The sequence below is a fragment of the Patella vulgata genome, chromosome 4, assembly GCF_932274485.2.
Source record: "Patella vulgata chromosome 4, xgPatVulg1.2, whole genome shotgun sequence".
Lineage (NCBI taxonomy): Eukaryota > Metazoa > Mollusca > Gastropoda > Patellidae > Patella > Patella vulgata.
In genome coordinates, this window is record NC_065882.2 from 79,503,438 (window position 1) to 79,530,134 (window position 26,697).

The window sequence follows — 26,697 nt, forward strand, 5'->3', positions numbered from 1 at the left end:
AACCTTTAAAAAGTTTTATGGCCGTCATATTGACTTGATTTGTTAATATAACATGTCTCTTTCGGCTATTATTCTAGATATATTTAATTGACGCGTATACTATATCCCTGATTATATCTACTACATCGTTAACACTGTTCATCACGTGCATTTTGCATACCGATAGTCCATAGACCAATCACGATATTTTAACGAGATTTCGTCTTATGGTTTGGATGCAGCTATGGCAGGTGTGGCGCCAGGCACTTTTCCGGACACCTGTTTGTCGTGTATTTTGTACACGGTGAATAGTCCATTTGCTGATTACACCATTTTGCCTATACCGTTTTTTTAGGACTTCGAATTTTGTCTAATGGTTTGGATTGTTCGTACTTGGTTTTATTTTATTTATAAATATAAAATACTTTTTGAGACAGCGAATATATAAATATAAATTTATTGATTATTATTAATGCTGATATAATAAAACATAATGTTAAAATATTATTCATCTATAAATAGAAAATAATTGATTAAACATAATACAACATAATATTAACAAAGTATTCATATAATAATTATTCATCTATAGAAATACAAGTGGTTGCCATGCAAGATACGGCCATATGGACAACGGTCAGAGGCCATAATCCAGAAATTTGCAGTCCGATACGCGCAAGTATTGAAAGGACCCCAAATCGTTGGAAAATAAACATATTTTAAGTTTCATCAAAATCCGATAAAAATTGTGACCTCTAGAGGGACCACAATCTTGGTATTTACATACTTTAACACCGTTTACGTACTTGGAGCGGCCATTTCGTCGGGTAGTTTCATGAAATTCGAACTCAACTATCAGTACGGTGATATATTTAAAACGAATAAATATATCATTACAATCTGATGATGACTGAGTTTGAATTTCGCAAAATCGGATAAAAATTATGATCTCTAGAGTGACCGCAAGCTAAAAACGCGATTTTGTCGTATAATCAGGAGCTATAATCCATGAAGTTACAGTCCACTATGTCGACAGGAACCTAGATCCTTGGAATATTAACATATTCTAAGTTTCATCAAAATCTGTGTAAGGCAGTTCTGGTCTGATTTTCGAAAAATCCGAACACAGACATCATTAGGGAGTAACGGTGATACATTGGAACGGTTTTCAAAGTCGGATATTAATTGTGACCTCTAGCGGGACCGCAAGCTAAAAAAAGCGATTCTTCGTACATCAAACCAAGGGTCATAATTTAGGCAGTTACAGTCTAAAACGATAACAATCAAGGGATATAATTAATCTATGCCAATATCGAAAAGAACCAAAATCTTTTAGAGATAAACCTATATTTCAAGATTCGTCAAAATCGGATTAAAATTGTGACCTGTAGACCGTCCAATAATAAATTGTTGACAGACGGACAGTGCGACGACAATATACGTCCACATGAAATGTTAATGTTAAATATACAAATATTCATTTTTATTATAAATGGCATCAAATGGAATAATAATGCATGAAGTATTAATAAAAGAAGAAACTCGATATATCATATTTTATTGAAGTATTTCTTGAATTACGTAAAATTTATCTCAATTTATATCATGTTTAATTTACGAACCAAAATCTTTTAGAGATAAACCGATATTTCAAGATTCGTCAAAATCGGATTAAAATTGTGACCTGTATAGACTGTCCAATAATAAATTGTTGACAGACGGACAGTGCGACGACAATATACGTCCACATGAAATGTTAATGTTAAAGACATATTCATCTATAAATATACAAATATTCATTTTTTTTATAAATGACATCAAATGGAATAATAATGCATGAAGTATTAATAAAAAAAGAAACTCGATATATCATATTTTATTGAAGTATTTCTTGAATTACGTAAAATTTATCTCAATTTATATCATGTTTAATTTACGTATCTCTAGTATGTTAGATTCTGTAGATGTATATTATATATCATGTTTTATTTAGGTATCTCTAACATGTTAGATTCTATAGATGTATAATATGTATTGTATGATACATTACACATGATATAGATACTTTAATATAGAGATACTTTAATACAAATGCTATATAGAGATAAAACTATCATACAAATCTATAGCATTTTATCTATTTGATTTTGTTACAATCTAAAATTGTGTATGTATGCTGTGTGCTATCTGGTGTGTGATCTAAAGTGTCATACAAAGTTCTCGTATTGTCTTCTGTATTAAACGACTGGTTTTCATATTCTACATTACGTGTATTAGTTGGAATATTCTGATATCCAGTGGTTAATGTATCATCTGTTGTAGAACTAGTCAGGTTTAAATCTGTATTACTGTAAACATAATCAGGAACAGTGTCGTCCTTTGGGTTATTCGATTGACGCCTGAAATATATTCCAGCGAAACAATCTTTTTATAATACAACTGACATCTAACAACAAACCATAGGCATCAAGGAAATAATTGTAGTCTAAGAGGTTTGCACAACAAAGGAGCATCAATCTGTAGAAAGCCTTCACATCAATTAGTTTTAAATTGAAAATATAGGTCATTGTCTAGATGACTAGGCTGTAGCATAATGTAATGTAAGAGAAATTAGGAAATATATTCGCTGTATGTATTTTAAAAAAAAAAACTTGCAATTAATAAAATGTTACCTTTTCTTGTAGAAATGATATGACAGGAAGACTGCTACCGAGCCAAGTATACCACATAGCAAACCAATTACAACATATACCACGGGACTTAATGCTGAACATGTACAGCAAGACAAACGGTCTGTTAAATATAATAATGATATTGCAACAATGATATTGCGCGTAGGGTTCTTTAGCAGTGGGAGGAAACCGGGAGAACCCAGAAAAAACACATGACGATAGACAGGCGAACTTACTCCTAGTAACGTACAAGCGGGGAATCAAAACCACGCCACGTGACCAAATGACAGACCATGCGATTGCACGCCCACGCGTTAATCCACAAGACATCCCCCCAACACACACACACGAATTATGGAAATATATTATTTCTTTATCTTTAAATATACTTTTTTATCGGAAAAGAATATTTCGTTTTTAGACAGACATCTTAGTCGTACTCTTAGTATCCAATGAATGAAAGTAACGTTCCAGTCTACATGTATTCCAGCTTGCGTGTTGTAATTATATACCGAGATGTTCAATCGGTAGGTAAAAATGTACATACAAGTAGCTTACCCTGACAGGCTGAGCCTTGAAAGCCATCAGCACAACCAGCAATTCCACAACTACCAGTAATTACATCACATGTTGTTTCATCAGCACAGTTACCACATTTACTGGTACAGTTTTCACCATACCTGCCTGCTTCACAAGCTGTTAATACAAGACAAATATTCATAATATATATGTTATCATCAACCATTTGTGTTATTAATCACGCACTGAAGTCTACTTTTGATCATTCGATTTTCATGAAACTTGGGTTGCCAATGTGTATCCACGAAAATATGTCAAAACTTGCAACCAGGTGTCCACATTTTTCATTTTCGCTCTTTACACATATTCTTCCATTTTATATACAAAATAAATTCAGTACGCAGTTTTAGATGCTTCAGTTATCGCCCCTGACACGCTGATAATACTACGAAATGAAACCGAAAGTGTGATCGGAGTCGAGTCTTAATCATTTATTCGATTGAAATCAAGTTATTTACGTAATGTTTTTGTCATAAAATCTTAAAGAAGGGAAGGGGTGGTTGGGTGGGGTGGGGATTTGGTATATTTTGATTCAAATTCAGTTTGAATGAGTTTGAATTTTAACGAGAGTTGTTAATTATGTTATTATTGAATTATTTTGAACACATTTTTCTATTCACTCTCCATATATATTCAAATAGTTCGTTTCGCGGCGAATCATTATTCTTGCACGTTCTGGTGGATCTTTTGTCATTAAGTAGGGAGACGTGGCATCAGCAAATAATTTAATATTTGAATCAATATTGTCAATGATGTCAAAAATAGAAGCGGTCCGAGAACGGAGCAACGTGGAACGCCAGCATGGACGAATGATGACTCCGAGACGACATTGTCCAGAACAACACACTGTGATCGACCAGTTATATAACTCTTAAACAAACTGTACCATTCGCCTCGAACACTATGTTCGTATAATAACCATTTTCGATTGCATTACAATAAATATAATTTAAGTCTAGAAGTTTATAGTCAACTCTCCTTTCATAAAACCACTTTGAAATCGTGTTGTTGTCTAGAAGAAAGTTAAAACATGCTTATAATGACTGTATGAAATGTTGATTAATGGCATGTCAGCTCCAACCGGTCTATCTTGCGCCAACATATGGTGATTTTACTCGAAACAAACTAGAGACAAATAATCACAATATATATTTATATATTCATAAAAAAATCAAATATCACAGTAAATACCCCCCCCCCCCAAAAAAAAATAAATAAATAAATACCCCGAGCTTTATATATATATTTAAAATATGAAATAGAAAATCAGATATATACAAATTTGTCTCTTTAAAAAATCTAGCGCTTTACAATATAGACCAACGTGGGCAAACGACTGAAGCAGTGATTGGCAACGGTAATATACATGCTTATAAATACAACGTTCAAAACTTTTACTTATCATCGAGAATAATGATATAGGAAGATAGTTGGAACATAGATCCCTATTACCCTAAGATCAAAAATATTAATGGACCCGTGAATAAAAGAACAAGCAATGCTGAGAAAATCAATATTAAGGTGACCCAAGATTAAAAATTGTGAGATATCATCTGTGAGTGCCACGTTAAATGACTGAAAATAGGGTAGTTGATGTTTGACGTACTGTTCGCGGGTCTGTTAAATGTACTTAATAAGAAGTTATTAATGTAACTATTTCTAACCAGATGCCTTCTTTTCCGTCGACATCCGATCTCTCCTGACAGGTGCATGGTAAGATGAAATGGGGACTTTACTATCAGAAATACTACAATCTAAACACTATTCGGATATCGAGATATTGTCATAGCTATCCAATTAAGAAGCATGAAATGAAATGGGGTTTAACGTCCTACTGTTCTGCTCCTAAACTGGGCTAATGAAGACGGACATACGCCATACGTGCACGTCAATATGTACACGGGACCTCGGTTTGTCGTCCCATCCGAACGACTAGACAGATGTCCTTGTCGGGCCCTCCGTCCTGCATCACTGACAAGGTAAAACCACGCCGGAAAATCATGATGAACTTTCTCGGCCAATGCAGGGATCGAACACCCGACCTCCTGGCTAACGAGCCAGCGTCTTAACCACCTAGCCACCGTGGCTCCAAGTTTTATTAAACTAGGACGAACTTACTGTACCGTTTGGTATCGACGCACAATAAAGTCAATTTTATTACGGATACTTCTTGTGTTCAGATGAACTATAGTGAGGTTTTAGGACCGGTGTTTTGTTCAATGTCCCAAATAGTAAAAGAAGTAGAGGGATAACAAATGTAAACATAATATCAAATTCGTTGATTATATATTGGGAATAATGAAATAATAGTGATAAATATTGGGTGTTAATCCTGCTATATAGATCATAATAATAGTAAATGAAAGATAAGACAGAAAGTTAATAATCCATTATGTTAGGGTAAATGTGTGATAATCTATTGAAAAACAAATATATTTTTAAAGACCAGCATCATGAAACATAAATACAAGATACTTATAAGCAAGATACTTTACAAGCGCGGTCAAATGGTATGTCCGCTTATGGAAGCTGTGTACACGTGGCCTTGTACTGTTACTCACGAGGTTGGTGTAACTTGCACGTGCAACGGCTCGTGTGAGATCCGGGATAACTGGATTGAATATTGTAAATCAACTTATTACTGTAAACCATAAAATGAAGAAATCAAAGTTAAGTTACATTCCCTTTATGAGCATGAAGCGAAGGGTGCTATGATTAGAGCTAAAGTCTAATATCATTTCGAAGGCAAAAAACATTCTCAATTTTCCCTAAATGTGGAGAGACAAAAAACGAATTCGGCTACAGTTAATAGGTTACAATCACTCAGGGTTGGACGTATTATCACCGATCCTGGTATTATAATGACCGAAATTGAAGAATATTATAAGGACTTATATTCGAAAAAATCCAACAATTCGGCTATTACAACAAAATTTACGCACATAAAAAACCACGTACGATTACGAAGCTGATTGTCTTGAACACAAATTGGATGAGAGAGAATGTAAACAGGCAGTTGATTTGTTTAAAAAAGGCTCCTCGCCAGTTAATGGTGGGTTGACTGCAGAATTCTATTCCTGTTTCTGGCCCGAAATAAAATCATTTGTTCTAGATGCACTCAATGTAGGCTTTGAGCAGGAGTGTCTTTCCGTCAGTCAACGTCAATCAATTATAAAACTTATACCAAAAGCGAGCAAAAACAAGTTTAACTTTAATAATTGGAGACCAATATCCTTAATTAATGTTGACGTTAAGATTGTAAGTAAAGCTCTCTGTAACCGTTTGAAACCCTTCCTTGGCAAACGTATCCATCCCAATCAAACAGCATTTATCCTAGGAAGCCATATATTTGAAAATGTGAGGATTATTGATGACTGTTTTACTTTAGCCCACCAAAAACATACAACTGGATTCCTTTTAACACTAGATTTCACATAGGCGGAGGACTGGGAAGTTCTAACTAGCTTAGTTTTCAAAAGTCGTTGCAACTCACCGCTGTGGAAAGTTTTAATATTTATTTCTCGAGAAATAAGCCTTATGTGTTGTAAACAAAACTGCCACACTCCAATTTATGTGCCATAAACGTTTTAAACAAATAATCTAAACGATAGCATTTTTTGTCCTCGCAATAATAAAAGTAGTGAGACGGCGAGCTTTCAGCCAATGAAAATCTAGTAAATAGCGAAAAACAGTAAATACACGTGACCTTAAGGAGAATTTAATCGATCACCGTCGTTGTTTTGCTATAATATAATTAGGTCGATTTTTTTTAGCCAAACTCGTTGTAAATCATATTTCTAATGAAAAGAAAGTGCGCGCTATTTTAATAGCGCGCACTTTCTTTTCATTAGAAATATTAAAATACTGGTATTTACCGGTGTCGGCTAACATGTAATAAGTGCATAAATGTGAAAGATTTAGGTCAGCAATGACTCATTGGGTAGAGTGTCCAACTGACAGCTGCTTACCACTTGGCGATTATGTGCCGTGTTTTCGGACCCTTCACCCCATCAGACGGACAGTTTTCCCCGATGCCAGACAAGCTTTACCCCTCTTACCCCCGTGAAGCCGCTGTCGGTAATACCAGACGGGCTTTTCCTCTCTCAACAAATTCTTAGCTGTTTGTAGCCTGTGTAAATGTGATGAATCAATATATTATTCTTAAGAAAGTACACGACACTGTGGAATTAATTTTTGCATGCATCGTGTTTAACGTCTCAACACAGTTCCGAGTATTAAGATAATTTGAGAAGAGTTGGAAATGTTGTTTGATAGCAATGATATAGGCCTATATATAGCCGAATATAAATATAGATAATTGCCAAATATCAAAATCAATCAAGGTGTGTGAAGCTATATTTTATTAGAGGCTCTTTTCCTACTGTATTTGTCTTTGCGTGTGTAGACATACATACTTTGCATTGTCGAGTTCACCCTAATATTAACTGGTTAGAATAGATCCCCTAAGCCCACCCTTCCTCATCTCTAATAAAGTTGACACTGTAGCATCCATATAATATAACTATGCATAAATCAAATGTAAGGCCCAGCCCCCCCCCCCTCTCACACACTGCTTAATCCCCCACCCTCCATATAAGGTTGGAAATACCTTTTAATATCAATATACCCACAAAACGGAAATTCCTAAAGCCCGACCACATCCATACCAAAGGCACCCCTAATAAGGTTTGGCAATGTAATAACAATTAACTGATGTTTTGTGGACAGTTATTTGTGTTTGCTAAATTATGACTCTTTGAAATTAATGCATAGGTATAATACAGGTTGTGTTCTAATAACTGGCTAAAATGTCCCTTCCCCTATTTTAAAAAATATATATAGACTACATGGTCTTGCTCAAAGGAGGGGTCTATGGGAGTTTTAAAAATAAATTATTTTTTTTAACTTTATTTATTAAAGATAATTGGATTATAGAGCAGGCAACCCCACTCTCCAAAAAAAAAAATACAAAGAGATATAAATATTACAATCACAACATAATGAAATTACAATAATACATAAATATACACATATATATATATTACATACACTCACACACACATGTACACACTACACATACACTAATTCATTGATAATTAACATCAAACAACTGAGAAAAAATGTACCATAACAGACTAAAATAAATATGTATGCTGCACATGTCTGATATATAAAGAAATAGTTAAGATTTTTAATGCATGTAGTTCGAAAATTAAACATTAAATCTAACTGTAATGACTTTAATTGACAAAAGTTCTGATTTTAATGAAAATGAATATGGAAAAAACCGTATGTACAAGCTCTGTTGATAAGATATGAATTTATAGGCTTGAATCAGCATACAATAGGTATGTAAAAACATATATACAAAGTCATTTTAAAATGTAATAAAACATGTTGATTTTGATTTTATAATTATACTAAATCATTCATGGACTAAAGTGTACAAAATATGCATAATTAATTTGTTATGGTTAATATATGTTATAGCGAGTTCAATGATAGGTTCAATATTAACAAAGATTACTTGAATTGTAAAACTGTTCAAAATTTAAACTCGACTAATGATACAGATTTAAAACATTAGTTTTACAATAAAATAAAACAAAATTATAATCTGATGGAATAACTTGATTTTAAAAATATCAGAAATCAAGAGAAAAAAAAATCACTAAACTTCAGCCGATCATAAGGGACAGACACAAAAAAAATCCCTGATGTAAGAGTTATAAACTATGTGAGAATGTAGCATTCAACTGAGGATAAAATCCATGCTCCCATATATTGCTTTAATTGTAGTAATGCCAGGTTAAAAGATGTACAAAGAATTGGGGATAGAAAATCATTTTAAAGAAAAGGAAAAATTAATAATACTTTTATAACAGATATTTGTTGATGTAATAATGAAAATATATATATTTATTTTTTTTATATATAGTTTTTACATTCAACATTCTTCTTCATCATGATCATCATCATTATCATCCATAGCCATCTCTGTGGGTGTAGGTGTGGAATTTTGACAGTCTTTACATCCACATAGATCTGTAAAGGAAAGAGCAGCAACTTTACATGAACATCTACAATTAATACAATTGTGTGATAGATTAAATTATCTTTGCTCAATTAACAATATATTACCAGTAATATAGTAACTTAGCTCAGACTTCCTGGGTGAATATTAATTTCTAAACTATAATTCTTGCATGATATTTATACTAGAATATATCGCCTAAAACTACGTAGCCCAATTAACCGGCCCACTAGATCCTTACATCTAATTTTTTTTTGAGCAATGCAATCTCTAAATGAAATCAAAATCTTAAATTGCTTATTTAAATAGCATTTCCGCCTGTAGGATCAATAATCTTTGCAGATCTTTTCACGGCTTAGACTAATTGCCTTTGATTTTTCTGTAAAGGCTATTCCAAACTATGCTCCCACAAGACGGCAGGTTTTGTTTTAGACCAATCACCGACGGAATATAAATTTGACAAAGTTCCATGGAAACTGACTAAATGATTCTAATAAGAATGTAATTTTAAATATTATGTGCTGTACTCCATATTTCTAATATTACTTTATTGAAAATGATATTTCATAACCCTTGACATTGTAATTAATGACTAATGTAATTTGTTAGTTATGTTTCATAAAAATGTTTTGCCCTTCACCAGTTTAGGCTTCGGTTTTGTTTTAAAACTTGAAAGTTTGCCCAACACTGGTTTGCGTGTGTATTGTGAACAAGTACTTTATATATTTCTTAACAACAACGAACGTGAACACTCACAGCCTAGAAAAAATTTAAATACTAAGAAAATAATAATAATAAAATAACTAATAATAACATACAAACTTGAAACATACCTTCGAGTTCGAACACATCTCGATACGTGATTGCAATGTTTTTTAATTTTTGCTTCTCCATCCAAAGTCTGCCACTGATTTGAATATTCCACACAATGCCTCCGGGTGTTGTCGTTAAAAACCAGTAACTTGCAGGGCTGTGTTGCATTCTGATGAATAAGGCACTTCATTTTTCTGGTCAGAATGCCAGAAAAATGTGTCCTTGTTGACTATGTACGCCATGATTGAAGGATCGGGGATAGAAGTTTTCTTTATTTTGATTGGCCAAAATGGCACTCGGCATTGATCATAGTGCGTATTCCTACGCGTGTAATGTTTATTTTTTAGGTGAGTAGGTTAAAAAGAATTCCATTTTTAAAAAATAATTATTAAATACTGGCACATGCTGAATGTGCGGAGATCTGTTTTTTTAAATTAGTACAAAGAGGCGTGTAATTTAAAAAATTAAAATCTCCCACAGAGGTTGTTGCAACGAACTTGAACGATAAATTCCTTCGGTCTGTCGCCTAACAAAAGCCTTTGACTCAGTTTCCCATTCATATATGTTCCAAGTCCTTAAACACTTTGATTTCAAAACAAAATTCATCCGATGGATTAAAACTCTATATAAAATTATTAAATGCGCTGTCGTTAAGTCTGCTAGACACCTCATAGAAGTCCTGAAACAATTTAAATTAATCTCAGGTTTATCTGTTAACTTAGCTAAAACAGAAGCTTATAATTTGAATTCTGACATAAAGAATTTGAAGTCCGTATTTAAATCAATTAATTTAACATTAAACACTACAGCTATCAAAATTTTAGGTATTTGTTTTTTTTCTTCACACAAAGATTATCAAAATAGTCTTAATTTTGACAACATATTAGACAAAATAAGTACAACATTAAGGAAATGGAGACTTAAGAAATCTTACGTGAAGTGGGAAAATCTTAATAATTAAAACGTTTGGCTTGTCAAAAATATCCCAGCAACTGCAATGTTTATATACCCCAGAATCTATAATTGATAAATTAAATACAATTTTCTATGACTTCCTCTGGGAGGGAAAGGATAAAATAAAAAGGATGATACTGTATAAGGATTACAGCTCAGGTGGTCTGTACATGGTTAATATTCATGAACATATGTGTAAAACTTTATTTTGGATAATGAAAATTCTAACCAGAAACAATCAACCTTGGGTAAACTTAACCAAAGTGTACATCCTTACAATCCGTTAATCTTGATGTCTGCATATTACAATCCACAGTAGATTAAAATCTCACCATGCTTCTACAAACAATTATTCGCAAATTGGCATAAAATTTATGACGCGAATTTAGACAAATTAGAAATAACCGAACGGATATTATATATATGAACAAAAATCTGAATATTACAAAATATAAAACGATGGAATTATAACATATACTTTGTTTCTGATACATTTAAACCTTCACCCAAACCTTATACATCCAATGAACTATTTATATTTCAATCTTATAAGAAATTAACAAACAGATTGTGCCAAGACCAATCTTTAAACATATCAAAAGACAATGTGATAAATTGTACGATGACTATAACCGACAAGGAGTAGGGTCGCCTGTCCAACCTCGTGGGTTTTTGTCCGGGTCCTCCGGTTTCCTCTCACTGCTAAAGACCCCTACGCGCAAGCGAATTATTGAAATACAATTAAACCATATGTTAGTCCCGAAATGACCTAGTTTGTGTCGAGTGGACGTTAAATCCATGTCTCTGACTCTCTCTCTCTCTCTCATAAATAAAATAAAACCAAGTACGAACATTCCAAACCACTTGACAAAATTCGAAGTCCTAAAAAACGGTATAGACAAATAGTGTAATCAGATGGCATAAAAACACAAAACTTAAAACCAAAATACATTTACAAAACAAGAATTCACTTCGATACAATTATTCCACGCGCAATTACTAAATGGGAAGAGGAACTTGGTAAAACAATCAACGAATTTGAGATGACGTCAATATAGTGAATTTATGGGCTTCACTGAATGAAATATTGCAAAAAACGGTATCTATTGTAACCTCACTTCTCCTGGCATCCATTTTGGATTCTATAATGTGCACGAAGACATCGGCAATTTCACAAACCAGTCTGAGATTTCCTTTGTGAACCATACAATAATATAAACAAAATATTATATTTATAAAACAAAAATTGCATCTAATCAACTAACTAAAGAAGGGTACATCGCTTTTCTACATTCAAACGCAAAGATATATCACAAGTAGATAAGGAGAAATAAGAAAAGTGGAAATTCCTTTTGAATCACTGATCCTCCTCGAACTGTTGAGATTGTTAAGTTTACATACACCATGAACTGATTGTATTGTTGAATGTGTCTATAATCGCTTTCTTGTTATGTACTTGTATGTTAATCTATATTAATGTATTATACTACGGGAAAAAAAAATGTTTTTTTTTTAAAAAAAAGAAAACAAAAAGAATTGTTTGTCAATTGATAACAATGCATTAGTACTCGCCTATGGTAGTTAACGAATCCCATGACAGTAATACACCATGTACTTATATGCTTTCAAGTGGAGATTTCGCCGAAAAATCTCGCGGTTTTTTTGCATGGCGAATGTAGGATTTGGTTTAAAAAATAGGTTTCAGATCTTATTGCAAAAATTAACAGATCAATTTATGTTTAATAAAAGACGAGTTCAACTAGAACTTACGTGGGTAGCATATGGGTAAAAAAAACAGGAATATACTGACTACTAGTATGTAATCAGTCAGATCATATCCATGTATACCATTCAGGTCATATTTTAATATACTGAGCGCCATGGAAAACGCATCACTTTTTTTCCCAAATATTTTATTACTAGGTGGTTTTGTATGTATAATATTATGCAATACTATGAACTATTGTTTCACACAATGCTCCCAAACGCAAAAAATATCGGCAAGTGTGCACAAAAAAAAATTGCACGAGATGCACATGAAAACCCCAATATTCACGTGCAGCATTGTGTGTGAGCCCTTTAAAAGCATGTTTTCAACTTAATGTGCAGTACATGAACTGTGAAACGTCAATCTGTCGTAATTTGTTGTTGGACGTGTGAAGGAATCGAGCTAGAGATGCCGAGACTTACTGAAAATCAATCAACGGAATGAAGTCATGGGAATGTCCAGGGCTGGCATGTCTACACGTGCTATTGCCAGACACTTCAATTGTCATCAGTCCACTATTCTAAGGTTGGTGGAACGTGTTCGAGTTATTGGATCAACACGTGACCGTCAACGTCCTGGTCCACAACGCGTTACAACCCAGGCTCAAGACTGCTACATCCGGGTCACTCATCTGCGTGACAGATTCCGCCCAGCGACTCGAACAGGTGCAGCAGTCGTCGGAAGACAAGGACCAGTAAGTGCCAACACCGTAAGACGTCGTCTAAGAGAAGTAGGACTCCGTGCACGACAACCTTATGTTGGAGCTATCCTCAGGGATCATCACCGTCAGCGGCGTTTGATATGGGCTCAAGGACACCAGACATGGAGATGAGTAGACTGCTGCGTCTTCGAAACGAATCGATGGGGTGGAGGAAGTGTAATGGTGTGGGGAGGCTTCATATTTCATCACCGGACCGCCCTACACATTGGCAGGGGTCGCGTTAATGCTGTAGCCTACCGTGATGATGTCTTGCAACCGATTGTTGTTCCGATGTTTCGAGCGCACCCACAACTTCAGCACTTCCAACAGGATAATGCACGTCCGCATACCGCCCGTTTTTGTATGGACTACCTGACTGCTAACAACATCAATGTCTTAGACTTGCCAGCCATGTCTCCGGACATGGCACCGATAGAACATGTCTGGAATGAGATTGGACGCCGTCTGTATCGGAGACCACAGATGCACACCATGGATGCTTTAGAAGCTGCTCTTGTCCAAAAATGGAAAAATTTGCCCCAGGCCTTCTTTCAAACATTGGTAAAGTCCATACGACGTCGCTGCACAGCGTGCGTAAGAGCCCGTGGAGAACACACGCGCTACTGACATTTGTGTCGTACTTTTGGTTTTGACCCCTCTGACTTTGTACCGTTGATTACAGATTAAACATCCATAAGTGTACAAATGTGTTGTTATTGATGTGTTCCCATTTGAATATTGTTCACAATAAGAACAGGATCATTTTGTTATATGAAAAACTAAGTTATATAAATATCTTTTTATACAAATTCCTTTCATTACCATATGCATACATACCATATGCATTTCCTATCATTACCATATCCTGTCATCTGAACAAATAATCCTTCTAAGAACTACAATCATTATTAAATGTATTAGAAAAACCATTGGTTGGCAGAATCAAAGGAATTTCTGTATGTGGTGAAGATTGACTTTACAATACTTTTGCGAACCATGTGAAGAACTAATGTAGTATATTTGAGTTTGAGGAATATTGTCATATTATTTATGATTAAACAAATTAAATTCAATTATATTCAAATAAAATTAGAATAAAAATAAACTTACCTGTTGTACACTTAGATCCTATTTTACCAGGTACACATCCATTTATACAATGTCCTGTCATCTGATTACATTTACCAACAGTTGTACCTACTACTGGTTTACAGTTAGTATTACATAGTTTATTACATGATGATCCCCATTTGCCATCTTTACATTCAGTACAAGAGTTGACATCATACTGATTACAAACAGTACAATCAGTATTACAGTTAGTATCACACCTGTCTCCAGTTTTACCTTGAATACAAGATGTACATTTACCATCATTTCTATCACATCCACCATCACATCCTGTACTACAGTTCCTATCACATCCTTCACCATATCTTCCAGTAATACAATTAATACATCTACCAGAACCCCTATCACATCCACCACCACATCCTGTATTGCAGTTCATACCACATCCATCACTATATCTTCCTATACGACAATTAGCACATCTACCATTTCGATCACAAGTGGTCGTATTCTGGTCTGATCTCGGTTGACATTCTGTGCCACATGTAAGGTTACAGTATGGACCAACTGTATCAGGTTTACAGTTATTACATCTACCATCAGATTTAGAACATTGATTGTTTAAACAACCATTACTACAGTTCTGTTGACATCTTGTACCATAAAAATCTGTTTTACAATCACCCGTACAAACACCACTAGTAGAATCACAGCTGTTATCACGGCACGTATTACAGCTCTGTTGACATGTTGCGCCATAAAAACCTGTTTTACAATCCACAGTACAAACGCCAGTTGTGGGATCACACATGTCATCACGACATGTATTGCAAGCTTGACATGTAGAACGTGATGTATTGTAGTAACCAGTATTACATTGTGCTAGATCTGTAATATAGATTAAATTTTTATGTCATTAAAACAATAATTTCTTGTTCTGTGGTATCTCGTATTACATTTAATTAAATATCCATATAATGTTATTGTGCTGTATTTGATGCACTGCAGTATCCTGTATTGTATTTTACTAAATGTACATTTACTCGTCAAAAAAAAAAGAAACGCATAGTGACATTTCGTCGTCGGTATACCATCGCCTCGTTGCAACAAGTACCACCACTTGTCGCTGAACCAAACTGTTCTTCAGCGTTGTTATAGCCATATCCTGTGTGTCTGACTGAACCCATTGAAGTCGGATTTGACGGTGCCAGCGTGTTTCAAAACAGCAGCTCTAACGGGACGTCTGACTCGTAATCCGGTTTCACGTAGGCGTTTACGGACTGTCTGGTCTGAGATCCTACGTCGTCCAGGAATTTCTGCTGCAGTAGAGGTCGCTGTTGTGAACCGTTTCCGCAAATGACGTAAGCGGTTGTGACGATCCAGGACAAGCGAGGTCACTCTTGTTTGGCCTGAGCTTAGGCGGTCACGTGTTGAATTTCAGTGTCGGTACCTATCCCAAAGGCGAGAAATGGTACTCTGAGAAACATTCAGCAGCCTGGCTACATCTGTCTGGGATTCACGTGCTTGTAAACAACCGATAGCCTAGTTGCGTTGATCTTCTTCGGGATGTGGCATCACTTGGCTCTTGCGTGTAACATGTGCAACTGATTTTGAAACCGAGAACCCCGGGAATTGGGTTTCATGCGAAAGGTTTGTGAAGTCACAATTAGTTACCCTATATTTAAAAACAAGCATGGATTCCTTTATCCTTACACAATGACATTAAAAACAAATAAAATTTATGGAAACAACGGTCCCGTTCAAATAAAAACAAGCCAACAGTGAGGCTGATGTCCCCCGCCGAAATCCCAAAATAAATAGATGACACATATTAATTAATCGCACATTTATTTTTTTCAAAAGTATTGAGCAATCAAACTATAAACTAAGTTTCATCACTCTCTATCAGATAGAATCAAGATTATCCTGTCCCAAGGCATCGACCAATGAAATTGATTAGCTCTGCCTAGCTTCAGCAAGAAATATTAATCATTGAACTCAGTCAAGACATTCACCTAATGAACATCTACATCAAGTTTAAATATTCTACCTCAATTAAAAGCAGAGTTGTTATGTTCCAAAGTTTTGACCAATCAAATTGCTTATCGCTCCTTAGCCTAAGTAGAAAACTCTCCCCATCGAACATAGTCAAGGTAATGATATAATGAATCTATATTCGAAGTTTCATCGTTCTTGCTTCATTATAACCAAAGTTATCGTGACCCAAAGCATCAACCAATAAGATTGCTTATCTCTGCTTACTCTAAACAGACAATGTTCATCATCGAACTCCATCAAGGCATTCACCTAATGAACATGTACACCAAGTTTGAACATTCTACCTCAATTAGAAGAGAGTTATTGTGTTTGCTTATCGCTCTGCTTACCCTCGACAGAAAATGTTCATTGTCGAACTTAGTCAAGGTATTGATGTTATAAAGCTATACACCAAGTGTCCTCGCTCTCAATTAGAACTAAAGTTATCGTGTCCCAAAGCATCAACCAATCAAATGGCTTATCTCTGCTTACCCTAAGCAGAAAATTCTCATCTTCGAAATCCATCAAGGCATTCACCTAATAAACACTACACCAAGTTTGAACATTCTAGCTCACCGAGGCGGAGAGATATTGTGTTCCAAAGTCTCGGCCAATCAAATCAATTGCTTATCGCCTTGCTTACCCTGGGCAGAAAATGCTCATGATCGAACTTAGTCAAGGTATTAATGTAATGAAACTATACACCAAGTTTCACCACTCTCACTTAATTAGAACTAAAGTTATCGTGTCCCAAAGCATCAACCAATCAAATTGTTTAAATCTGCTTACCCTAAGCAGAAAATGCTCATCTTCGAACTCTATCAAGGCATTGACCTAATAAACACCTACACCAAGTTTGAACATTCTAGCTCAATTAGAAAGAGAGTTATTGTGTCCCAAAAGGTGTGACGGACAGACGGACGAATCCATAATAGCCCCTGCTTTCTTCGAGATTCCATAAACCCTTTTATCATTTACTTATAGAATATCCGTTACCAGTTACCATTAAAAATTAGTCAAGGTATTACTGTAATGAAACTATACACCAAGTTTCATCAATCTCACTTAATTAGAACTAAAGTTATCGTGTCCCAAAGCATCAACCAATCAAATTGCTTATCTCTGCTTACCCTTAGCGGAAAATGCTCATCTTCGAACTCCATCAAGGCATTGACCTAATCAACACATACACCAAGTTTGAACATTCTAGCTCAATTAGGAAGAGAGTTATTGTGTCCCAAAAAGTGTGACGGACAGACAGACAGACAGACGGACAGACAGACGGACGAACCCATTTTAATAGTCCCCTGCTTTCTTCGAAAGGCGGGGGACAAAAAATGATGAAAAATGGGCTATGCGTTTCTTTTTTTTTTAGCAGTATATAATGTTATTGTATTTTCATGTGTTAATACTTGCAATTTTGGGGAGGAAAATAAACCTAAAATTAATCTAAGCATTCCCATAATGTTTTATGAAAAAAGCGATTGTTTTCTAAACACTCCTGAAATTAATCTAAGCATTCCCATAAGGTTTTATGAAAAAGGCGATTGTTTTGTAAACACTCCTGATAACCGCTGGACAAGTGACCATATTTGACTGAAAAGTGTTATATTATCGGACATAGTCCTCTCTTGACATATGGAAATAAAGAACTTGGAAATATATAATCAACACTACCATGCTTACAGTATATAGAAGTAGAAATTATTGTCTAACGTATAAATGGTTACTTCAAGATACATTATTAAGTTCTAGATAAAGACGTCCTTGCTATAATAGTTCAAAAACAGATAACAACAAATAATTTGCTGCAAATTATATTAATCTAAGCAAGGGTATTACTGTATGAGGATATAGCATAGATCGTTCATTATCGTACCAACGGTACTTGCCAACTCTTACTTAGCCTGGATTGTCCAATTTGTCGCGGGTGTTTAAATCCATTTAAATCCGATATTTTAGAGAGTTGATTATGGGCGTGCCATGTTAATAAATATCCAGATGATAGTTTTGATGCCAAAGGAAAGTTCCGCAGTAGGTCAATCTGATTAAAATATAGATCTATATCTATTTTTATACTTTCAATGGCCTACACTACATGAAGATCTGACCAGCTGTTTTGAGAGATCAAGTCAGAGGTCATACAAGCGACCTTTGACTCTATGGCGTCAGACATTTGATTAACCAATTACCATTGATGTTTCTAGTGAATTACCCACAGTTCCGTGCACCACACACCAAAACCTCACCGCAACAGAGCATTTCATTGGCTAATCTCTCAGATCATCCAGAACACGTCAATGATCACAACAAGTCCAGCCCTTAGTTTAGTAAAGTCAAGTACAGCAAAATTTCGAACTATAAAAAAACGAAACGAAATAGGATCTGTGTTTTAATCAGATTGGCAATAGGTAGATTTGATGTATCTTGAAGTAGAGTTACAAAATTTTGCATACGTTAGCTATAAGTAGGGACAGGTGTCGTGCACGATACATGATATTGTTATCCTTGATATTGTTAAATAAGCTAACTACCTTTGAATTGGGTCAACATAGAGTGTTGATATGGGTTGGTAAATGTTTAGGGTAGCGACATTTGTTTACGATTATATTTAATGCATTATATAAAAGCTGTATCTGTCTATTGCAGATCTTTCATTTGGCCTAGCCCATGGGATTGTTGTGAGTTTTAACGGATTGAAACATGATCGCCATTTAATAATTTTGTTTACTATCGTAACAACGCTAGCAATAAAAACCGAGACTACGCTATTCTTCAAAGATTCACAACGTCGTTAACACTTAAGTAATTCGAATGAAGTGTACACTGTATTTCTTTTTTGATTGTCTATTTTTAAACTACCACGGCGATAACCGTGTCTCCAACTTCGAATAATGCATTTTTAAGTTGTTCCTGATAAAACTAGTGTCCCTTCTAAGGACCTGATTTCTCTTTTAAAGGACTGGAAACTAGCGCCAGTAATCGTAAAGTAACATATAATTACGTCAGGTACCTGCAAATATTTCAACTTCACACAATGTTAGAGCATCAGAGGTTGACACATAGACAGTTCTACCAGAAAATGATGTAGATGAACCTTGATTACATCCAGTTACATTATAAACAGACTGTATTGTTGATGTTGTATCTTTATAACATGATGTAGCTGATTGAAGTCCTTGTCCACTACACTGACCACTAGAACTTGTCTTTATCTCAAATCCTTGTAATCCACCCCAGTCTGAAAATAAACAATAATGTGCACCACCTAACTCAAGAATGTAATATATATCCTAGACATTTGCCCTTAGACGCATTCGTGGTTTACCTAAATGTATTTTCAAAAGATTGTAAACAAAATCCAGATTGCTGTAAAGGTATGTCTTAATAGCGTTCGTTATTCACCAGATATTGAACAGGTAATACAATAAAGGCGCTTTTAAGGGGAATACGCCGGGCGGAGGTTTTTTATCAGCGTATATACCGGAAACATAGTGCTATTTATCTAATTTCAAAGAAAGTGTCCACAACCTTGAAACTTTTTATACGCCCATACTTCCATGTGGACCTATTATGTAGTCGCCCCTGTTCGCCCGTGTCACCATTGACATTTGTTTGTGGCCGTCAGAACGCCCACTTCGTTTACGCAAATCATTTGTCTGATTTGGATTAATTTTAAAGTATGCGTTTCAAGACAAAAGATCGTAGATGAGTTCGATTTTGGTGCACATCGGATATCCTTTACTGGAGGTATGTCCTCTGCCTTCTATCCGAAATGTGAAATGTGAAATACGTACAACGTTTGTTGGCCGCCTAGAACTTTCAATATATATTACGAATCCAAGTGAGTTTGATTTTCGTGTGCATTGTTTCGGGGGTGGGGGATGTTAGTTATAAGTTATTAAACTTATATACTTACACATCCTGTCTTGTCTGTTATATATTTTAATTTGGTTGAAATAATACAACTGTTGTAAATCAACACACCACCAACCAGACACTCCTTCTATTGTATGAGTACATGATCCATAACTAAAATTACTATTAGTATTACCATCTACAGCTCTAGAAGCAACACCACCATGATTTGTAGAACTCTGCTGTACAAATTGTTGACCAATAGCAACGTTGGTGGATGTATCTGTTTTAAAAGATCGAATATTATAAATGCATGTTTAAAAAGGTACGTGTGGAATATATTGCGATTTGAGAAAGGAAGAACATTTTTAACCTATTCAATAAGGCTATGGTTTCTGTGTCGCCGTCCACCAAATCAAATATTTCAAACTTACCAACACCCATATCCATCACATTACTGAGGCAATGCCCGAGAAATCCGTTGAGTTGGAATGGGTCTAATCGAACGAATCAATGCGAGGAGTGTGATATACTTCAAAATGAGATTCTCCAAAACGAAACGGTGGCATTCAAGTTAATCCGTCTCATGAATTATACCCCATACACACCCCCTCTTTAATGAACAACATCTACATTTTATTTAGCCCGTTCTAGAACTGCAACTGAACTGTATGTCAGTAATATCATCCATGTACGAAATATTTGCGTTTAGTGTATTATTTCTTACCAGAAAATATCTGAACTTCACATAAAGTAACTACTTTACTTGAAACAGTGATATATACTGTTCTAGCAGATATACTAGTTGATGTAAGTTGATAACATCTATCTATTGTATATATATCTTGTGTTGATGTTGTATCTTTATAACATGATGTAGCTGATGTAAATCCTGTTTGATTACACTGACCATTAGAACTTGTCTTAATCTCAAATCCCTGTAATCTGTCTTTAACTAGAAAAATGTAACATTATTCGATCAGTTATTGCCTGTGGATTTGTTTGCTCCAGAGATTTACCCAGGATACCACGAATAAACATTAATCTTTATCTGAACACTATTAGTTACTGACTGCAGATTAGGTTTTCATATCAGGATTTCTCAAACTGAACTGGTTACATTTACCAGGAATGTTAGATGACTGACTGTTGGACATACGCCGTACCGATAATTAGTCCAAAAAGTATCAAATATCTATTCACAAACGATTTTAAATACAACATTCCCACTATTTTCAGTTAGGAGATTTAAATAACGTTATTCAACTCGCACTAGAGGGCTTTGTTATTTCTGTGCCATTGAATCAATTTAGAGGATACTTAAACGATTTTAAATAGAACATGACGGATACTTTCAGTAAACTGATTTAATATCCACGTGGTTATTCTTCTACTACATTTTGATCTGTTCATCTATGAAAGTGTTTATTTGTCAACTATAAAATTGTTGTTATTTAACTTTACTGAACGTATTTTTTATATATGTTCAAGTACACTAAATATAGTATTAGCATTTTTAATTTTTAATTGTTCATGTTAATGTTTCTGGGAATTTCTAAGTCTTTAGATAAAGCCACGTTCTACGTTTGTTCCAAATGTCAGTAAAACCCATCCAGTAAAACAACCACATTATATCCACAATTGAGTAGATGAAATGGTATACAAAGAAACATATTCGCATTTTACACCAAAACCGAAAAAGATTCGAAATTGACTAAAGAAGAAGAAGAAACACTTACAGTCATCTCTATTAAATAGTTTAATCATGTTTATATTATAAATCTGTTGTAGATCAACACACCACCATTCATTACCATTACTGTATGTATGTGTACAGCTAGACTTCTCCCAGTGATTATCAGTATTACCATCTACAGCATTATCTGAATTATATCGTAAATATGTTGAACTCTGCCCCGTTGGTTTGCCATGAGCAATGTTTGTATCTATAAATACATCATGTAAATAAGATCACACATAATTGTGAAACAATATGTCAATTAATGTATTTAATATAACTGTAAAAAATACTGTTTAAAGAAAAATGATTTCAATAAGTTCAAAAGGCCTAACACTGTAAATTGATTCTCTTTATTTCTACACTGAGTACACACAGGTAGTTGTATTGTCGATTTGTTTGTCAATAGCAAGTCTAGTATACGAATTACTACAACCCTGTAGCTATATGTTAAAATTATTCAATACAATAAAACAAGTGTTACCTATACAAACACCACATGACCTCATACAGTTCTGTCTATACAGCTCATCTCTAGGATATGCAGTATCACCACATGATTGACAGTTTGTGCTGTCTGTATCTCTACAAACATCTAATGCTGTAAAAACGAGAGAATAACTTTAATAAACCGGTAATAAATAGATTGTAAAGGTACATGCGCACTAGAGAATAGTGTTAATAACCTAATAATACATGCATACTAGCAGAATGATGTAAATTTTACGCTACGATGTCCGCTTAAACCTTGGACCATTATACCTCTCATCGATGCAGGTGCTGTGGTTCTGATCCAGCACCCGTATGTGAAACGGAGAAGGGGTGTCTACCTAAAAACCCTCAATAGCAAGCTAAGTTTCCAATTATTAATAGGGGTGTCTGTCAAAAGAAAGTCATTTTTTTCAATTAACGATGAGTTGGTGTTGAGTGCACGTCAAACCCCATTTTACCCTGTTTCGTCTACAGAACATGAATAATATTCTGAATAGGTCTGATTCTATCTTTTCTTATCTATTGAGCTAGACTTTATAATTCTATATAAATAATATAACATGATGACTACTTACCAGAACTAGAATGTAATATTAAAGATGATATTATCATTACGAATGAAAACTGGTTAGCTTTCATTTCGTACAATATACTTAAGACCTAAGAAAAAAAATATACAGATTTTATTTGTAAAACCGTGTCACTCTATAATAATGTTAAAACGGTTATATTAACATCTTACATTTGTATCATAATACATCACTGGATTTTAAGAGTAAAATGAATGTAACCGCATACCTTAAACCACTCATGCAGATAGATATATGATAATCTTCCTACTTGAACATTAAGTCACTTCTGTATATAAAGAAGACGGTGTGTGAAATATAATACAATTGGTTAGTAAAACATGCATGATAAATACATAGTTGGTCTAATTATTATACTTATATACGTAATTCAACCAACAGCATCAGTTAAAACAAGTCCTAATAACTATGGCGGGTATTTCACCAGTGCCTTTTAACCAAGAGAACTCTATAAACATAATTTAAATCTATACATGTATTTGTCTGAAATGGTTAATAAGAGAACCTTTATTAATATTTGTATCTTTTCTTACCTGGGCATTCGATTGGTTCTGTAATTGACAATACAATGTGTTGTCTATCATCGCAGATCTATTTCATCTGGGTTATAAATCAAAGTATGCTAAACATATTACTATTACTCTGATGTGTCACGTTTTAACTGGGAGCCGCGGTGGCTACGCGAGTAAGACGTAGGCTCGCTAACATGGGCGTCTCGTAATCGATTCTTGCGTTGGTCGAAAAAGTTCATGGGGTTTTTCCGCCCCCCCCCCCTTGTTATTGTTAGTGGTGCAGGACAGAAGATAGGAAAACCCGAATTCTCGTCTACATATTAGCATGCACGTAAAAGATCCCTTTTCAGTTGGAATTTGATATAAGAGTAGGCCGTAGTGCCGCTGTCCGGATAAACTGTATCTCATAGCAAATTGTATGGCGTATGCCCGTCTTCATTAGTTCAGTTGGAGCACAACAGTAGGACGTTAAACCGCTTTCATTTTCTGAGTTTATCTGCGAGAGTTATATTTTATAGTGAGATAATCGCTTGATTACTTTGACATCTTGAAGAGAGAGAGAGAGAGAGAGAGAGAGAGAGAGAGACTAGGTTTAACGTCCACTCGACACAAACTAGGCCATTTCGGGACAGTGGGGGGAAACTAAACTGGAGGACCCGGAGAAAACCCACGAGTTTGGACAGTCGACCCTTATCCTTGTCACGCACAACTGGGGAATCGAAAACACACCAGTTGCCTCAACGTTAGACGTTATGATACAACGCGCACGCGCTAACCATTCGGCCATCCAACCAGCCGCAGTGAAAGGAAGGTTGAATATATTTTATACAGTAGCTGATGGTTTAATGTTAGCATGCATCCACGCTTATTCATATCTATAGTTAAGCAGGTAAGTTTAAATAATAACTGTTGGTTTAATGTCAGTATGCATCAATGTTTATTCATATGTATTGTCGAGAAGGTAATTTTATATAGTAGCTGGCGATTTAACGCTTGAATCCATATTTATAGTCGAGCTCATAAATTTGAGTCTACATAGAGATGCAGGCTGTATGGCTGTTCGATATGAAATGGGGTTAAACGTCCTACTTTTCTACTTCAACTGGCTAAAGAAACGGGCATACGCTATACAGTCTATTATTAGAGAAATTTAGACCTACTCTTATTTTGAATTCCATCTTTCTAGGGTTCGTTTACGTGCCCAACAATTTGTACACGGGAACTCGGTTTTACGTCCCATCCGAATGACTATACACTATCCCTTGCCGGGCCCTGCGTCCCACATCCCTGACAAGGGGTGGGGGACCACGCCGGAAAATCAGGATGAATTTCCTCGTCCAGGATTGGGATTGACCACCGGACCTCTATGTTAGCGAGCAAACGTCCTACTCGCTGAGCCACCGTGGCGCACATGGCTGTTCGAATAAAAATTCCCAGCAGTGTACAGCAATAGACATTTATAATATACAACTTACCAATGGTCGTGGTTGTCTATGTTAATAATCCACGCAGTGTGCAGCAATACACAATAATATACAACTTACCAACGGTCGTAGTTGTCTATTTTAATGTTCAATCATAATATTTGTTGAAACACATCTATACAGGGTGAAAGCTCTTGTAAATTAAATAAAACCCTGGATATTTAAGCAGGAAGAATATTATAATTGCATGTTGGTTTAGGTAAATATACATCTTCATATGCTTCGTTGCACACTTCAGCGAACACAAAGATGAAAATGTGTAAAGAAACTATATGCTGTAGCGCGTTGATAAGAAAAATTGTAAAGGTATAAACATACAACATGTGGAGTTCCCATCCAATTTGACTAGAATACATTGGCTAGAAGACAAATACCCTGAAAAAAACCTCTAATATTGCGCCTAGTTGACCATTTCAGTTTGTGTACTATCATCCATCTATTGTGGTTTCTGTGGTTAGATTTTTTTTGTTTTCAATTTATATCCTTATCGTTTCAGTTTATATGATATTCATTTTACCTTTTGGCTTAGTAGGTTATGGTCTAAGTTCTTGGAATACAGGGGGATGCCGGACCATTTTTGACAACGCCATGCATTCGTATGTCTTTCTTACACTAACTATAATAGTCTTAAATACCCGTCATCATCCTCGCCTTTCTTACATGAACCGTAGTCAGTCTTAAATATCCGTCAACATCCTCGTCTTTCTTACACGAACTGTAGTCTTAATACATCCGTCACCATCATCGTCTTTATTACGTGAACCGTCATCATCCTCGTCTTTCGTAGACTTAAACATCCGACATTATTCTCGTCTTTGCTCATATGTGTTAAAGGCACCCTTTCCGTTTCGTCTAGCCTTGAGGGTGAGGGATTGGGAGGGGCTTAATATAGCAGCTATGTACATCAAGCAATGATCAGGATTTTACAGTTAGAGAAACTGTAATAATACCAGATTTCAAGGATAACATAATTATAATCAGGTATAAGTTACATGTGTTTGTATTTTTTGTACAAAATTAAACACCGGTAAGCAGTCTATTGCACACTTCAACGAATATAAAGAAATGAAATGAAATGAAATGGGGTTAAACGTCTTACTGTTTTGCCCCGAACTGGGCTAATGAAGACGGGCATACGCCATACAGTGTGCTATGAGTGAAATTTTGCCCGGACAGCGGCACTACGGCCTACTCTTATATCGAATTCCAACCGTCAAGGGATCTTTTACGTGCACGCCAATGTGCACACGGGACCTCGGTTTTTCGTCTCATCCGAATGACTAGATAGCGGTCTTTGTCAGGCCCTCGATCCTGTATTACTGACAAGGGGGGACAACGCCGGAAAATCTGGATAAAGAATGGAAGTCGGAATTACATGTAAGTCAAGTGCATCCTTGTTTTTTTCTCTTATGGTGT

General features: G+C 35.3%; 1 protein-coding gene and 1 long non-coding RNA gene across 3 annotated transcripts; both read right to left on the reverse strand.

Annotated features, from left to right (window-relative positions):
- Positions 1 to 420: 420 nt before the first annotated feature.
- Positions 421 to 20,739, reverse strand: LOC126819352 (multiple epidermal growth factor-like domains protein 10). The gene is made up of 6 exons (XM_050547343.2): positions 20,527 to 20,739; positions 19,621 to 19,848; positions 14,610 to 15,458; positions 3,210 to 3,347; positions 2,652 to 2,772; positions 421 to 2,378 (listed from the first exon to the last, which is right to left on the reverse strand). Exons 1-6 carry the CDS (start codon positions 20,528 to 20,530, stop codon positions 2,117 to 2,119), a joined length of 1,602 nt encoding a protein of 533 aa, XP_050403300.2. The 5' UTR covers positions 20,531 to 20,739; the 3' UTR covers positions 421 to 2,116.
- A 1,509-nt stretch (positions 20,740 to 22,248) lies between these two features.
- LOC130012531 (uncharacterized) lies at positions 22,249 to 23,355 on the reverse strand. 2 transcript variants are annotated; one of them, XR_008787972.1, is made up of 3 exons: positions 23,271 to 23,355; positions 22,688 to 22,804; positions 22,249 to 22,411 (listed from the first exon to the last, which is right to left on the reverse strand). It is a non-coding gene; the product is annotated as an uncharacterized LOC130012531 (long non-coding RNA). The 2 variants fall into 2 exon arrangements; XR_008787973.1 differs by having other exon boundaries at positions 22,266 to 22,348.
- Positions 23,356 to 26,697: the final 3,342 nt, after the last annotated feature.

Coding starts and splice junctions, on each gene's coding strand:
- LOC126819352 (XM_050547343.2), bottom strand. Junction 3,348..14,609: donor AGGATCTAAGTGTACAACAG/GTAAGTTTATTT, acceptor TTGTATTAACAG/CTTGTGAAGCAGGCAGGTAT. Junction 2,379..2,651: donor TATCATTTCTACAAGAAAAG/GTAACATTTTAT, acceptor AATATATTTCAG/GCGTCAATCGAATAACCCAA.